At 38.5% G+C, this 15,736-nt stretch overlaps 1 protein-coding gene across 1 annotated transcript in view; it reads left to right on the top strand.

Annotated features, from left to right (window-relative positions):
* The window catches only part of PGAP1 (post-GPI attachment to proteins inositol deacylase 1), a 43,553-nt gene that overhangs the window by 22,369 nt on the left and 5,448 nt on the right, over positions 1–15,736 (top strand). The window contains exons 13-24 of the mRNA XM_053472228.1: positions 1,776–1,853; positions 2,852–2,927; positions 4,677–4,750; positions 4,833–4,884; positions 5,453–5,519; positions 5,917–6,025; positions 8,240–8,278; positions 10,991–11,084; positions 11,764–11,854; positions 12,683–12,880; positions 13,232–13,367; positions 15,216–15,260. Of these exons, the coding sequence (XP_053328203.1) occupies positions 1,776–1,853; positions 2,852–2,927; positions 4,677–4,750; positions 4,833–4,884; positions 5,453–5,519; positions 5,917–6,025; positions 8,240–8,278; positions 10,991–11,084; positions 11,764–11,854; positions 12,683–12,880; positions 13,232–13,367; positions 15,216–15,260 (1,059 nt within the window). The remainder of the gene's footprint in view (positions 1–1,775; positions 1,854–2,851; positions 2,928–4,676; positions 4,751–4,832; positions 4,885–5,452; positions 5,520–5,916; positions 6,026–8,239; positions 8,279–10,990; positions 11,085–11,763; positions 11,855–12,682; positions 12,881–13,231; positions 13,368–15,215; positions 15,261–15,736) is intronic.

The raw sequence follows: 15,736 nt of genomic DNA, 5'->3' as shown, positions 1-15,736 counted from the left end.
TTAGGCATAATGCAACAATCGGTGTCATGGGAGACGTAGCAGAAGGGTGCCTGAGGTGTTTACGCAAGGCATCACGAATTTGCAGGTATTTGAAAAAATCACGACTATGGAGCGAAAAGAGAGTCCGGAGAGACGAAAATGACTGCATGTGTCCGTGAGAGAAGAGCTGAAATATGGAAACGATGCCTTGGTCTATCCAGCAATCAAGGGCCACATGAGGGAGAAGAGGTTTCAAGGCCGATAGCGGAGCAGCGCTGTGTAGTTCCATCGGGAAGCGGAGCGTAGCACGGTGTTTATCCCACAGCGCCAGAGACAACGTAGTAGTAGGCAACAAATCACGAAGTGGAGGTCGGCTGGCCTTAGGAAGCCACAATAAGTCTCTGACCGTATACGGAGTCGCCAATGTAGATTCCTGATCCACCCATGCCACCGACGCCTTGTCGGAAAAAAGGAGAAGTGTCTGCGCTAGGTGAGCCGCAACATAGTAATTCTTGACATTGGGGACACCGAGACCTCCAAGCAGTTTAGGCCGTTGTAAAAGTGCAAGGGAAAGCCGTGGACGTTTATTCAACCAGATGAATTTGGACAAACGCGACTGGACAGTCCGAAAAAAAACGGTAGGCACTGCGATGGGAAGGGTGCGAAAAAGGTACAGCAGCTTTGGGAGTGAGTTCATTTTGAATGAGACAACCCGGCCAATCCAAGAGAGTTCCAGCTTTGACCACCGTTGGAGATCTTGACATATTTTGGACCACAGAGGTAAGTAATTCGACCGAAATAAAGAGGCGGCAGTTTTGGTAATGCGGACCCCCAAATAGGTGATAAAATTAGAACGCCATGAGTAGAAGATGATTGTATTTTAATTCTGGAATTATGTGAGATTACCTTCAAGATTATTGGTGAGCAATCAGCCATGTCTAGCCCCCTTCTAATTAATTGCTTGAAGGAAAAGGAGAGCTAAACAAGTCAATCGATCAATTATTTACCCACTTGGTAGCCTCATAATGTGAGACATATAGCTGTGCACTTTATAACTATAATGTTATAATGGTATTCTTACAGTAGTTCCCTTTTTAATATTTTCCCTGAGATGCAAAATGTAACTTCGATAGAGCAGCAGATCTCATTTGAAGGGGAAAGGGTGCCTTTTATTTATTTATTTATTTATTTATTTATTTATTTGCGACCACATTTCTTGGTTCATGTATTCAAACAGGATTATACCAAAACAAATAAAACCATCTGATTTTTTACTTACTGAGAATTAAAAAGGAAAACTTAATTAAAATATTTCCTTGTGTGCTTTCCTTAATGTTTCTCCTTTATTATATTTACCATGATGCTGCATTTTCACAATCCTAAATATTTACTGTTGTAAATGCGCATCTACTACGTGATGGTGATGTAGATATAGCTTTTGTTTGCTTATATGTTTTGGTTTCTAGGCTAGAACCTAGAATTGTATTTTTATTTTTAATGCATGTTGGAAGACATTGTACTTTTTCTTGTCTGCTAATTAGAACATGCATGGTTTAGTTATTGGAGTTGGCAAGTTAGACTGTAGTAACTAAGGAATATCTGCATTGATTTGCATACCCAAAAATTCATTCGCACCCATGCAAAATGAACCTCTGTATGCGTTTAAGGTAAATACTGGGCTGGAGGGTGCTTTAAATAGACTTAAAGTCGCATTTTGAAAATGCGGTTTAATTCGGTTTTGTACACATTTAACAAAAGTATTGCTTCCACTTAAAGACTTCTTCTTTTTAATTTAGGTTGTTACATTAAAACTCCAGGACCATCCTAATTTATCACATTTTATACTGTTTATTCCGAAGACAAACAACACTAAGGTAATCTGTTTTGTAAAGGAAGTTTTTTTTTTTTTTTTTTTTATGATGTCAGTACTTACTAAACATGTGTTGGATATGTTTAAGAAAGTGGGCTGAACGCCAAAAATAACAATGTTCCTTATTCATGGAAAAGTGAGTTTTCTGGAGAGTTCCTGTGCAGATTTTTATTTTATGAACAATAAAAACCGGTACTGAGTTTGTTATACAGTGTGCCAGCCGGCCCTGCATAATTAAATTAACTTCTGTCACTTCAAGACAGGTCAGACTACAAAGACAATGGCAGTGACTGATTTTATTCTTAGCAGCAATTGCTGGCAAGTTAAGTGCTTTGTAAATTGGAACATTGTTTCAATAAGCAAATTTCAGCTTGTCACTTTGAGGCCAGAGACCAATAGACCTTCCCAAAACTAAAACATGTACTGTATAGTTTGGAAAAAAATATCCACGCCAACAGAACCATCTGCAGTACCATCTGTGGCATAATTAATCAAGGCTTTTGAATCCTCAACATTGTCAAGTGGAAAGTACTGTCTAGTAAATCTTAAAACTGCCTGGTATGTTAACATCCGACTCATTAGAGAGATAAAGTGGAAGTGAGTGTTGCTTTATCTTTAATACTGGTTTGTTGCAATTACTGGTGTGAAGGGGGGGTTTATTACCACTTTTCACTGACAAGAGCCATGAAGGCCAAACTTCCATCTGTGGCTCTTGGTTCCCTCAAAATGTGCCTCTTTTTGTTTTAGCCTTGCTTATAGGTGGGATTTCTTATACTGATTGCACAATAAGAGTTAAAATGTGATGGTCAAAAGCAGCGTCATAGAGCTGTGCAAGCTATTTTGTCTTCTACGCTCTCATCTGAACTTGTCTCACAGTTATTTCAATTTTAACTTACATTTAGGTGTTCTGATGTTTAAACACTTCATGCAGAGGCTGATATAACAAGACAAAAAAAAAATCTTCATTTTTGTTGCATTTTTTTTTAAAATGTTGTTTTACAGTATTCATTGGCATGTGAATTCTTAAATATGGAGTCAAGAACTGTACAACAAGCGGTTCCACATGTATTATCATTTGGTATGTATAATTCTGAAAAACGTTAGCCTTTTAACATATAAACTTGACAGGATTTTCCGTTAAGCTTGTAAAACAATCCGATACCTAGACACAGCAAACTGACATTACAGTTTTAGAAACAAAATATATATGACTAGGAACGCGGCTTGTCAAATTGTGGCTTTTTTTTGTTTATGCATTCATTTTTTTTAAATATCATGATGTCTAACACCTAAACAAAACATTTTAGATTAATAATATGATGGTACACCCTGTACCCCAACTGGGTACACCCGTCAGCTGTTAGTTGCTTCCTCCCGGAACCGCAAGGGTTAATTGCTTCCAGCGCCAGGCGATACTGCGAGGAAGGGATCAGTAACCGGCTCTGTATCCTCGATGTAGTAGCACCATAGCCCGCCAAGATGTAGCAAAAATACGGTGCTCTAGTTGTCCTGAAAAGGACAATGAGTGATATAGCGGGTCCCTGAAGCATTAGATGAGACTAATGTCCAGGTGAACAACAACAACAGTTTGAGAAACACACAGCCTTTTATGCACCAGTCTAACAATGAAAGGGACATAATCACATTAGCACAACAATACCCTGGCCAGGCAGCCTGGTGCTATAGTCAGGCCACCAAGCTCCGAAATGTCCAACTGCTGTTTTCGGGGTGATCCTGAGGGAGCGGTGGCAATCCCAGGGTACCGATGGATAGCTTGGGATCCCTAGAATATCCTTTCCAAAAAGCGACAGGATCCGCTGTTGGGACCCCAAGCGGTAGCAGTTTAAAGTTTCCTCAGGAAGGACCACCATACAGCCGTGCATGCCCTCCATGACTGCGCCGGCTGAACCACCCTCTCCTGGAAGTCAAAGAAACGGGCTACATAGGAGGTTCCCTCTCCAAACCACCCCTTGTCTGTACTCCCCCCACCTGTGGGTTACCTTTACAAAAGATCGCCCTGGTGGTGTCGATGGAACCACATAACAATAAGTAAAAGCAAACGGATCTTTGCAACCCAGGGTTGTGACATCTAAGATAAAGGAAAATTTACATCAATGGGAATGCTTTCTACGCATGCATGTTGGAGGTCCGAACAGACCCCCTGCCTGCAGTGATTAGCAAGCCAGTGCTGGATTTGACTGTCGGTAAGTATGTTACATGCAGTGAAATGTATTTCCCTGAATACATCTCCTGCATGGCATTTGGCTTGATCGGTTGGAATGGGGCAAGTGGATATGGGGGGGGGGATCCTGTGTTAGATTACCATGTGCCTTTTAAGCACATGGTAATCTAACGCCTGTCTTCTGCATTTCAGTATTGCAAATGGCCAGAAAAGGACACTTTGTTTTTAGTGGAGGTCAATGATTTACTGAGATGACTTTGTTGATAACAGTTATGTAAACGAGATTAATAGTATTTTGCCATATACTGATACACTTCAGAATCTGGGGATAGCCTTCCCAGAAGAGTGGAGGTTGTTATAAATGCATGGTTTTGGAATATGATATCCATGAAGATCATATAGGTATGATGGTCAGGTGTCGACATACTTTCTTATATAGTGTATATTCTCAGTGGGGATCACCATTGGATTTTTAAAATGTGCCAGAATAGACAGCCCTGATGTGCACTTTTTCATCTTAAAACCAAGCTCAACGTGTTACTAGCTGCTGTTTACATAGGTGAATGCCCTGTTTACAGCTGAATTATAGGCTGACTTATTTCGGCACTTAAACACATGTACTAATGTACTGCAGCTTCTTTGCAGGGTTGTCATCAAGTATTATAAAGTTAAATTCTACTGGACTTCTTCATTTTGTGCAGCTTGAGGAATTTAATAGAGTAAGTATTCACAGTTGATAACAATGGGTAAGGATTTGTTGAGCTTTCATTATGTTATTGCTATAATTTTGTTTTCACACAGATATACCAAGCATATGACATTGTTGTTAAGAGGAACTGTACAGGATCTTCTGGTAAAGTATATTGTATATAATCAGAGCCCTAACAGCGTATTCAGATGGAACCCACTCCATATCTTCCACTCCCTATCTAAAACCCAGCAATGTAGCCGTATCTGGGAATTCCCATGGTGGGCTACCTGGAGTTCCCCCTTTCTTGAGTGGTTCATACAGGGATAGCTTTAAGTACACGGCAGCAGGAAGGGGAATGGGAGTGCTCAAACACAGCTTCACTGCTTTAAGAATGAATAATTGTGTCACCTTGCATATATATAAGCTGCGTCGGTAGTCCAGTAGATGTAATGACCTTCAACCTCTCTCATTATAAGTGGTAAAGACCCACACCAGAAACAGTGGAGTAGTATGAGATCCATGAGATCTTCTACTGGGCTAAATAGGCAGTTGCCAATGTCTTACCAGATTTAGTGCGCTCAGAAAGCTCTGTTAGGTCTTAGTGCTATTTTAGGGGCTTAAGGGGTATATGTTTTATCCATAATTGTTATAGAAGCTGTTGAGAACATTACAGTATAATTGGCATGGATTTTCTTAGGTTTAGACATTTAACATTATCTTCTTTTTACAGAAAGAGAATTCAGTATTTACAGGTTTCATGTGCCTTGGTCATATGAGGATTTTTATAGAATATCCAGGTACTGTATCCTACTGTATCCTATTTTCTCATATAACAAGTTGTTTAGCATATATCAATTGTCTAGCCAATGCTAGTGGATAGAAAACTCCAATGGTACATGTTCATAAATTGGAACAGTTAAGCTTTTTTAATGTATTTCCAAAAGGTGTGAGATTATTCTGAATCCTTTGCTATTATTCTTAGAGTGATGTTAAGGCTTTATTGTATATTCTCTTTATGACCATTATCAACATGGTTTAACAATTCTGTACCGTAAAGCTTATATAGAGTTATTTCATACATTGTGTGGGTTTTTTTTCCCCATGGTTAAATCATATTTGGCCAGCATTTGTGAAGAACCAAGGTGTTGCATTTTTAAAAGGTCAGATATTTAAAACATGTTTTTTTCTTTATAGTAATAACAGTCCTTTAGTAATGTCTGCCAAGCTCCATACTGTGCAACCACAAAGTAATCATAATGCAGCAGTGTTAATACTCTACGCAACAGCGGGGTGCCCTCATGAGGTAAGAAAAATATGTACATATTAGCATTGTATACACTGTAGTTTACACGTTCGTGCCAAATAAAAATGTAATGTTGCTAGGACAAAGGCTTTGGAAATTTTTTATAAAAGCTGTTTGCTCCTTGTACAAAGTCTCAACAGCGATGTACGTGGGAGAAACAGGCCAAGCATTACACAAACTGTTTAATTGCAGAACATTTCTATCAGCCTGGACACAGCATTCTGAATGTGAAGCTGTCAGTACTGATGGGATTGTTCCACACCCAGAGAGAGAGAAAAATAATATACCTTTTTAATACCCTACTCACTGGCCTCAATAGAGACAGATAATTAATATCCCATTATAACATTACAAACCATTAATCCTCTCACAATTCAAATTAACTTTAAAACAACTTATTTCTGGATCTGGCATCTGTCAAATGGTTTTATGGCCCCTCTAACCAGAGAGTAAACTGACCAAGGATGCTTTGATTGAACCATATCTGTCCATTGGACCTCTGCTAGTCCAGCTAATTTACTGCTGAACAAATTCCCCAATACCTCTGTGTTTATCATTTTGATATTTTTTATAAGCACCCCAACACTGAGCTTGAAATGAGCTCCTCCCTTCAATCCTGTGAATACACAGTAGAAAAGAAAAAAAATCTGAAGCAGCGACACAAAGAGTGTACTTAAACCTAGTTTGAAAAAGAGCAGGAGTGAGATAGTGTGAGTAAGAATGTGAGAGACAGAATGAAAGTAATGGAGCATGAGAGTGTAAGACAGTGTGAGTGAATGTGTGAACGAGAGAGTGTGAGAGTATGAATAAATGAGTGAGTGATTGTGTGTGAGAGGACAGCGTGAATAACAGTGAGTGATAGTGTTGGCATGCTAGCATGAGTGACAGTGTGAGAGTGCAGTTAAAGACGAGTGAGAGAATGGGAGAGAGCCTGAATAAGAGTGGGAGTACGTGTGAGAGAACAGCATGAAAAAGGAACAAAATGCAAACGAAAATGCACCGCTGTATAGCGATGGGAGTTATGGTGTACCACCATCTGTCTGGCTTGTTATATAATAGAAGTTGTACTGTACCACCATCTGTGTCTGACTCCATATATAGTGATGGGAGTTATGGCGTACCACCATCAGTACCTGGCTCCGTGTATAGTAATGGGAGATATGCTGTACCACAGTCTGTGTCTGGCTCACTCTATAATGATGTGAGTTGTGGTGTACCACCTGCTGGCTCAGTATATAATGATAGGAGTTATGCTGTACCATTACTATACACCGATCAGCTGTAATATTATGACCACCTGGAGGTGTGCTGTGGTATCTGGCACCAAGACCAGACATAGACCTAGATTCCAAGGGCCTTCATGGATCCGACTTGTTTGTCTAGCACATCCCACAAATGCTCAATTGGATTGAAATCTGGGAACTTGGAGGCCAAGTCAACACCTTAAATTCGTTCCTCAAACCGTTCCTGAACCATTTTTGCTTTGTGGCATGGCACATTATCCTGCTTATGCCACCACGGAATACCGTGTCCATGAAAGGGTATGCATGGTCTGTAACAATGCTTGCGTGGGACGTGTCAACATTCACGTAAATGGCAGGACCCAAGGTTTCTAAGCAGGACATTGCCCACAGCATCACACTCCCTGCTTCCCATATTGCATCCTGGTGCCATGTCTTGAGTGTGTCGGTTGAGCAGAGTGGGCAGCGCTTTTATGTAGTGGCTGTGGTAAATTTTCAAGCTGTGCTGCAAAGTGTCCCTGCCCTTTCTTTCCTCTCTCCTTACCTCTCATGTCTTTAGCTTCCTCCCCTGTATTTCTCTCTTGTGGTGCATTATCATCAGACTGAGCTACCAATAGATTCCAGGGAACGTACCCTAGGGGCTTTGGAATTTCTGCCTTTGGTCCTTTGGGAGATTTTCGAATGTACATGTTGCATTTTGTGTAGCCGCATTTGTTTCCGTTAAGTCGAGGAGCAACGTGTTGCTGTTTGGTTGTATAAATATGGAAATATTTCCAAGATCTAATGTAATGTTAAACTTTTTAACGTATACGTTTGGTGAGTTGAAACTAACTCCTGAAATTCACCTGCATTCTCCCACTTTAGGCTTTTATTTCTGATTCCTGTATTTCACCATGGCTTTTTTTCCATCTCATTCTGCTGTTTCCAGGAATAGTCACTACTTAAAACATTTTACCAATTTATTTACACACAGGTGACAATTTCTGCTTCAGTCTTGCAACATATTGGACAGGTGAGTACATATTTTTTTTGTCTATTTTATACCTTGTATTTTATTTGGAAAGCATCAGAATTAATTCAATATAAAACATTGCAAAGCTTATGGGCACAAAGAAAGATATTTGATTTTCTTATTTCTTATCTAAATGTGACTGCTATTTTTTGAAACCGGTAGCGTGTGAAATATTTGAAATACCGTATTTGCTCGATTATAAGACGACCCCCCAAAATCAAAATATTAATTTAGGAAAAAACAAAAAGCCTGAATATAAGACTACCCTATAGGAAAACAGTTTTACTAGTAAATATTAATTCATGTAAACAATTTTCATATTTAATAAAAGCTATGATTGAGAAAAATATATTTATTTCCTTTTATTTGCCAACCTGCCCCCCCCAGTTATGCACATCTGCCCCCAGGCTTGCCACTCTGCCCCCAGAAATGCCTTATACCCCCCTATTTGCCACTCTGCCCCATGATGTGCCTTTTAACCCTCTATATGCCACTCTGTCTCCAGAAATGTCTTATACCCTCCTATATGCAACTGTGCCCCATGATATGCCTTTTAACCCCCTATATGCCCTTCTGCCCCATGATATGCCTTATACCCCTATATGCCACTCTGGCATATAGGGGGTTAAAAGGCATATCATGGGGCAGAGGGGCATATAGGGGGTTAAAATGTGTGTGTGTGTGTATATATATATATATATATACACTACTAACAGCAATAACACTCCTATCAAGCAAAGGCAGCCAGTACATGCTGGAACCCGGGGATGTTAGAAGTGTGATTACAGCCTCCCTATGCCATGCTACCACCCCCACCCCCCTTACACATCCATGCTATCACACACACACACACTCATTCACAAACATTTAAATACTCATTCATTCCATTAATCACACATACACACACACACGCTCAAACCCCCCACCCCTCCACCCCCTTACCTGAACTGCAGATCTCCCACTCGCAGACTTCTGCAGGGGCCCAGCTGTACGAGCAACTTCTCTGGCCCTGCCCCCAGAGGAAGGAGGGGGGAGGTAGAGTTATGTGAGGAGTTATGTGCTTCCTTCCTGTTCTCCTGCAGCTAATAGCAGAGACGCTGCTCGCGATCAAAGCCCGGTAAGCATCACGGCCCCAGCAGAATGATGTCTGATTAGAAGACGACCTCGATTATAAGACGAGGGGTATTTTTCAGAGCATTTGCTCTGGAAAAAACCTCGTCTTATAATCGAGCAAATACGGTACTTTCCATAAATAAGAATACTACTATGCAATCGTACATTTGTTATTTGAGCCTTATAAATGTGAAATGGTCTGGCTTGTTATTGTGGCGTTTTTGGGATATGCTAGCTCTGTTTTAAAAACTTGGAGCTGCACGTAGGGACTCTGGGGCCTCCTCTCCTGAATCACAGAAGTAACATTTCTTTAGTGTAGGGGAGGCTGAAATAAAGAAATTTAAAGCTTCAGAGGTGGTGTACTATTGGATCTTCCGTTTGTTTTGCGATACTCCAATGGGAGATACAAATTCCAATGGGAGATGCAAACAAATGAAAGATCTTGTATGTAATGTTTCTGGAAAACTTACTGTGGAACCAACTGAGTTTATTTGATTTTAGTTTTTTATGTAATTATACATCAGAGGTCGACAAATTTGGTTTGGATCTAGGAGCTAGCCAAAAAAGTTAGGACCCAGCTTTTTTTCCCCCCAATCATATTTTTATTTTCCTGGTGCCCTGGGTTTGTCGAGTCCTGCCATATGCTAACATTTACACACTTTTAACACCATACAGTAACAAATGCTAACATCTTATCCTCCCAAACACTAACACCATACAGTAACACACACACTAACATTCTACACTCATGTACACACATGCTAACACTATACACTAATACACACACGCTAACACTATATGTTGACATACACACTCATACTTATACCATACTGTAACAAACAGCACCACACTCTTATACACATGCGAGTCCATACATACTGGCTAACACTACACTAACACTATAGACACAAACACACTGAATAAGGCACTTCAATACAGTAGACATACTGACTCTACCACTATACGTTGACACACTGATTATAGCTCTATAGATATACATACACAGTATACGCACACAATACATATACATGCTGACTGATACCACAGTATAAACGCACTCACATTCACTACTCCCCCTCTCACCTTGTGGAGATTAGCCATGTTGCTGCTTATCTTCTGCCATCATGAATCCAGCACCCTATGTTTTCTGTGAGGGGCACGGTGAGGCGTGTGCTGGGAGACACCCAGTATGGTTACGTGACACGCATTACAGGACCGCTCTGGGTGCTAGCGTCTGGGGGTTTGTCGAACCCTGTTATACATCATACTAATTCTCTACTTCAATAATTAATCCAACAAAAGAAAATCATGCAAACTGTATTAAACATGTACCGTCAAAAAAAAATGGTGGATAAGTTCAACAGAAGCTGGTTTAGATTAGTGAGGAATGCCTGAAAACTGTTAATTCTAACAGCGCAGGTTTCTATACAATTCTAGCCCTTTTGGTTATTTTGATGAATTATTACTTTGTGATAACATCTGATTTAAACTATAGGGGTCTGATACAATGTTCAGTAATTCCAAACAACATAGTCATTCTAATGCTAACCAAAGTTGTCACTGGTGTGTGTGTGTTTGGTTTTCTCCCCTTTCTTTCAGATTTTGCGATTCTATGGTCCTTGTCTTCCAGTGTATAGCATGTCGTATTTACTCTTTGCCTATAGGGTGCAACTGTATAATCTTCTTAGGACTGGTATGTCACATTGTGGTGTGTGTGTGTGTATATGTGTATGATATATATATATGTATGTATGTATGTATATGTATGTATATAATTATATAGTGTGTGAGTAAATATATAATTGTGAACTTGGAACGTTTTTTTTTTTTTTTTTTTTTTTGCTGTAATGAATTGAAAGCTGCACAATAAGTCTATAGGGGTATACATTATAGTCTTATAAGTATGAGCCACTGTTCCCAACCAACTTTTTCCACTTAACAATACTCCTAGTTTAGAGTGCGAACATTGTGTCACTAGTCATGGTGGGAATTGGCTTGCCGTATCAGCGACTTAAATGAGGACACCTATGAATTCTGTGTGCTCCAGGTCAGTCTTTGGCAAGCAGCAACCTGGCGCCTGTGCAATTCATACACTGGTAATATTATGTAAATTGAATTCTACACCGTTCTGGGAAATGCTTGTTCTGTAGTATGAATTATTTAATAGGGTCCTCTTAAATGAACAGTATTGCAACTCGGGAAAGCATTATTCTATTAATGTTAATTAAACATTATTAGTGATCCCCACTGCGGCAGAACACTGCAAGGCAAAACCCATTCATTTTGGTAGCCTGAAGAGATAACTGTAAATTGCTAGTGTCATGGCAAGATTTCTTTTAGAAACACAAGATAATTTTATACATGTTTTACAGGACACTGTTTAGAGTTTTATTCAGCATTGGATGAAGCAGTAAACCCGTTTAGCGTGTATCCCTTTTTATATATATGCAGATTTCTACTGAGGTAAGCTCAGATTGAGTGTGTTCTTACATTTAAATCTAGTCTCCTATGGCTATAATAGTTTTATTTCAGCATATACCTGAAAAAGTGCTACAAATTGTAAAACCATAATGTAAGAAAAATACACATGTACTCTGGTCACATTATGGTTAAGCCCTATTCTTCGGTCTGCCTTGCGGTTAAGCTATGCTGTGCAGCTAGATTTAAGACTTATGATAAACTAATTTATAGATCTAACTAGGTTGAAGCATTTTCTGTACAATCTATAAAGTTCTTAATCACTGCAAATTGTAAGAACTCTGTACATATTATACATTTTTAATTACAGCAAAGTGTAAATCTGATGTTTTAAACCTTTTTTTGTCTATACAAAGAATGTGCAATGTATATTTGTATGTATTTATTCTTCATTCTTTTATAAGAAACATCAATAAAATATTTATAACAAAGACTTATGTGAAGAGTAAAAAATTTTACCGTTTTGGACATTGTTGATTCAATTATTGAAAAACTGTCAAGGCCAGAAAATGCAGATGGAGAACCAAGCAGTATTCATGCTGTGGTTTCCTTCCATGTTGTGACCCTGCAGTTCTAATAACAGTATGTCTATAGAAAAACCAAATAAATGCTTGCGTCACACAAACCGGAAATGGGTTACTATACAAATCATTTGAGAAAAAAGTGGAAATCTTGTTGTACCCATCCTTTCCAAGCCCATTGAGTTGGTTTATGCTTGTTTTGTTGACACTCCATTAGTCATAAAATAAGACCTTGATAATGGCATCATATAACGCTTCTGCTTTTTTTTTTTTTTTTTTTTTTTTTATATAGATATGAATGGTTTGAATATGTATGGGATGGATTACTCCTGCCAGAACTGGATGCCATCCGGTTAGAGTCTATGGGATTATCCTTTGTTCTGGATCATCTGATTCTCTTCATGCTTGGTACCTGTATAGCATACTGGAGTGGAATATTTTTTAAATTCTCACTTAGAATATTATCATCACTCTGGATGAAATTGAAAAGGTTTGCATATGATTGAAAAACGTTTGTAACTAGATCATCACTTGATGCCTTAGCTCTTTTATTTCATATACTGTCTTTACATATTGTGATTTTGGCCTTTTTTTTATCCTACTTTATGTAAAACTCTAATTTAAAAGAGTGCCAGCTGTACCCATATAACACTCTCTCCCTGTAACAAATCTTATTGGGAGAACCCTTTGTTTTACGGGCAAAGACCTAATTTTATTTTTTTCATGATTAGGGACATTTCATGTAGTCAGTTCTTGCAGTGCATTATTTTTTTTAATATCCATCTCTCCCTGAAGTATATCGCCAAACAAAAATAAGCAAAAGTATTTGGTTTTCTTGCAGACCCTTAGAATCCTTTGATGAAAGCAGATTAATAACATGCAGGTTATTTGCGAATGCGATATTTTTTGCCATAATTGGTTGGTGGACATGTGGAGCCTTTTCAATTTTACTTGTTTTCCTCCGATACTTGTTCAAGGTAAGAAACACAAAAAGATGGAAAATCTGTACACAATACTCAAGTGAGGTCTCACCAGTGCTCTGTACAATGGCATGAGCACTTCCCTCTTTCTACTGCTAATACCTCTCCCTGTACAACCAACCATTCTGCTAGCATTTCCTGCTGCTCTATCGCATTGTCTACCTACTTTTAAATCCTCTGACATAATTACCCCTAAATCCTTTCCCTTAGGGTTATGGCTGTATCCAATTGTGTATACTCTGCCCTTGGGTTTTTATGCTCTAGGGGCATTATCTTGCACTTATCCACGGTAAACGTCAGTTGCCACAGCTCTGATGGTTTTTCCAGTTTACCTTTATTATTTGCCATTTGGCTTATCCCTCAAGGAATATCAACCCTCTTCCAAATATTTGTTTCATCAGCAAAAATACATACCGTACCACCAAGACCTTCTGCAATATCACTTGCATGTAAACATTAAAAAATAATGGGTCCTGAGGTACCCCACTGGTTGCCCCGAATATACTCCATTGACTACCCTGAAGTAAACCCATGTTTCTGATCTTGAAATTAATGAAATGTCAGTCCTATCCTTTAACATAGTTACCATTAATTTCCTGATTGTCTCAGGTGCACCCTACTTCAAGCATGTGCTGTCTACCCTAGACCGGAAATAATGATTTAATGCCCCCCGTAATACTACCCACACTTAATTATAATGGCATAATCAAAATCACAACACAGCCACCAGAGGATTTAGAAATGGGGTGCCTTGGTCCCCCAAGCAAATTAGACTAACACCACAAAATATGCTTTAACTACTCACTTGGAGGTTGAAGTCACAGTTTTTCTGTCCGTAGGGCTCGGGCAAAGAAAGATGTCGACTTACTCGAAGTTAGATCTTGCCCCCCTGACCAAGCACACCTGACCATTTCCTATCATTAAATTTATACCTTTTCAGTTCATCTAGAGTTTCTAAGTCAGCCCAGAGGTGGTATAGGCAGAGGGAAGGCATACCTACAGGAACTATAAGTGACCTCCACCTTGTGTTGTGGAACCATACCAGTCCAAATAGAGAATTTTGGTTTTATTCTCTCTCCTGAGCTTGACACAGAGATAATTCTAGCATCTATTATTTTTTTTTTTTTGCAATTTATGAAGTCCATATATATGTCAAACTTGCTGCTTATGACTCAGTATCTCGGACTTCACAATTCTTTCCAAATGGTTTAGGTTGTGCTAGCTATATATATATATATATATATATATATATATATATATATATATATATATATATATATATATATATATATATATATATATATATATATATATATATATATATATATATATATATATATATATATATATATATATATATATATATAATTTTTTTTTTTTTTTTTTTTTTTAAACCACTGACTGATTATTAGATCCCAAACTCTCACCTACAGTAATATCTTACACCAAATCTGTTTAACACTAAATCCTATATGACCGCCCTACACATTGGCTCCTCAACCATTTTTTAACCCCTTCTTTACCAATGGATGTACATCTATGTTCTAAAAAGCTCTGCTTAGAAGCCATTAAGGACGTTCTTGTACAGCTTCAAGGTCATCATTTGACAGCCTGGACTCCTTTTTGTCAGCAAAAGATCGTTTGTAATGGCTGCTGGTGCAAGCACCTGTAAGTTGTTGCCTAAATGTCCGATTGGAGACTTGCTTGGTGATATCACAGCTCCATAGGTTCAAAACTTGGCTTGCTTGCCATCAAGCACTGCTTACTAATATTCTGATATGAAATATTTCCCTCTAGTATTACAGATCAATGTGTATTTTATACTGTATATTTTTTTCGTTACAGGTTGTGAAGTTATATTCTTTAGTAAGGGAATCTTCAAGCCTCAAAGTAAGTGATGTTGGTAAATGAAGTCTTGAAAGTTCTTCTGAGTATCTAAGATTACAAAATAAGCAGCCATTGAGGCTGAGACTGTAAATACAATGTACATAAACGAGAGAATGACAAGAAGGAGCTGGAACTATACAGGGTTTCATTTACTGGGTTATTATCTCTTTTCCAAATTTGCTTCCAATTATATAATGGAGATGGAGAACGTAATATTTAGATCTTTTAAAGACGGCATTCACTAGTGCATATTAGACATAGAATCTAAAAGGCAAACCTTTTGCATATTGGGAGTTTTTTGTCTGCAGATGAATACATAAATGATTTTAACTTTGGCAACATTGGATTCTATGTCTGTAATGAATAGTTAAAGGGACAGTATACCACTCACCATACATGAATGCGTAATAAAGAAAAAAAGAAACGAGACAAAAAAGACTTGGTGAGCAGGATATGTATTCAGTTAAAGGAGCTGGGAT

This window comes from Spea bombifrons, chromosome 7 (genome assembly GCF_027358695.1).
Source record: "Spea bombifrons isolate aSpeBom1 chromosome 7, aSpeBom1.2.pri, whole genome shotgun sequence".
NCBI classification, from domain to species: Eukaryota; Metazoa; Chordata; class Amphibia; order Anura; family Pelobatidae; genus Spea; species Spea bombifrons.
This window is presented reverse-complemented; position numbering and strand designations above follow the sequence as displayed.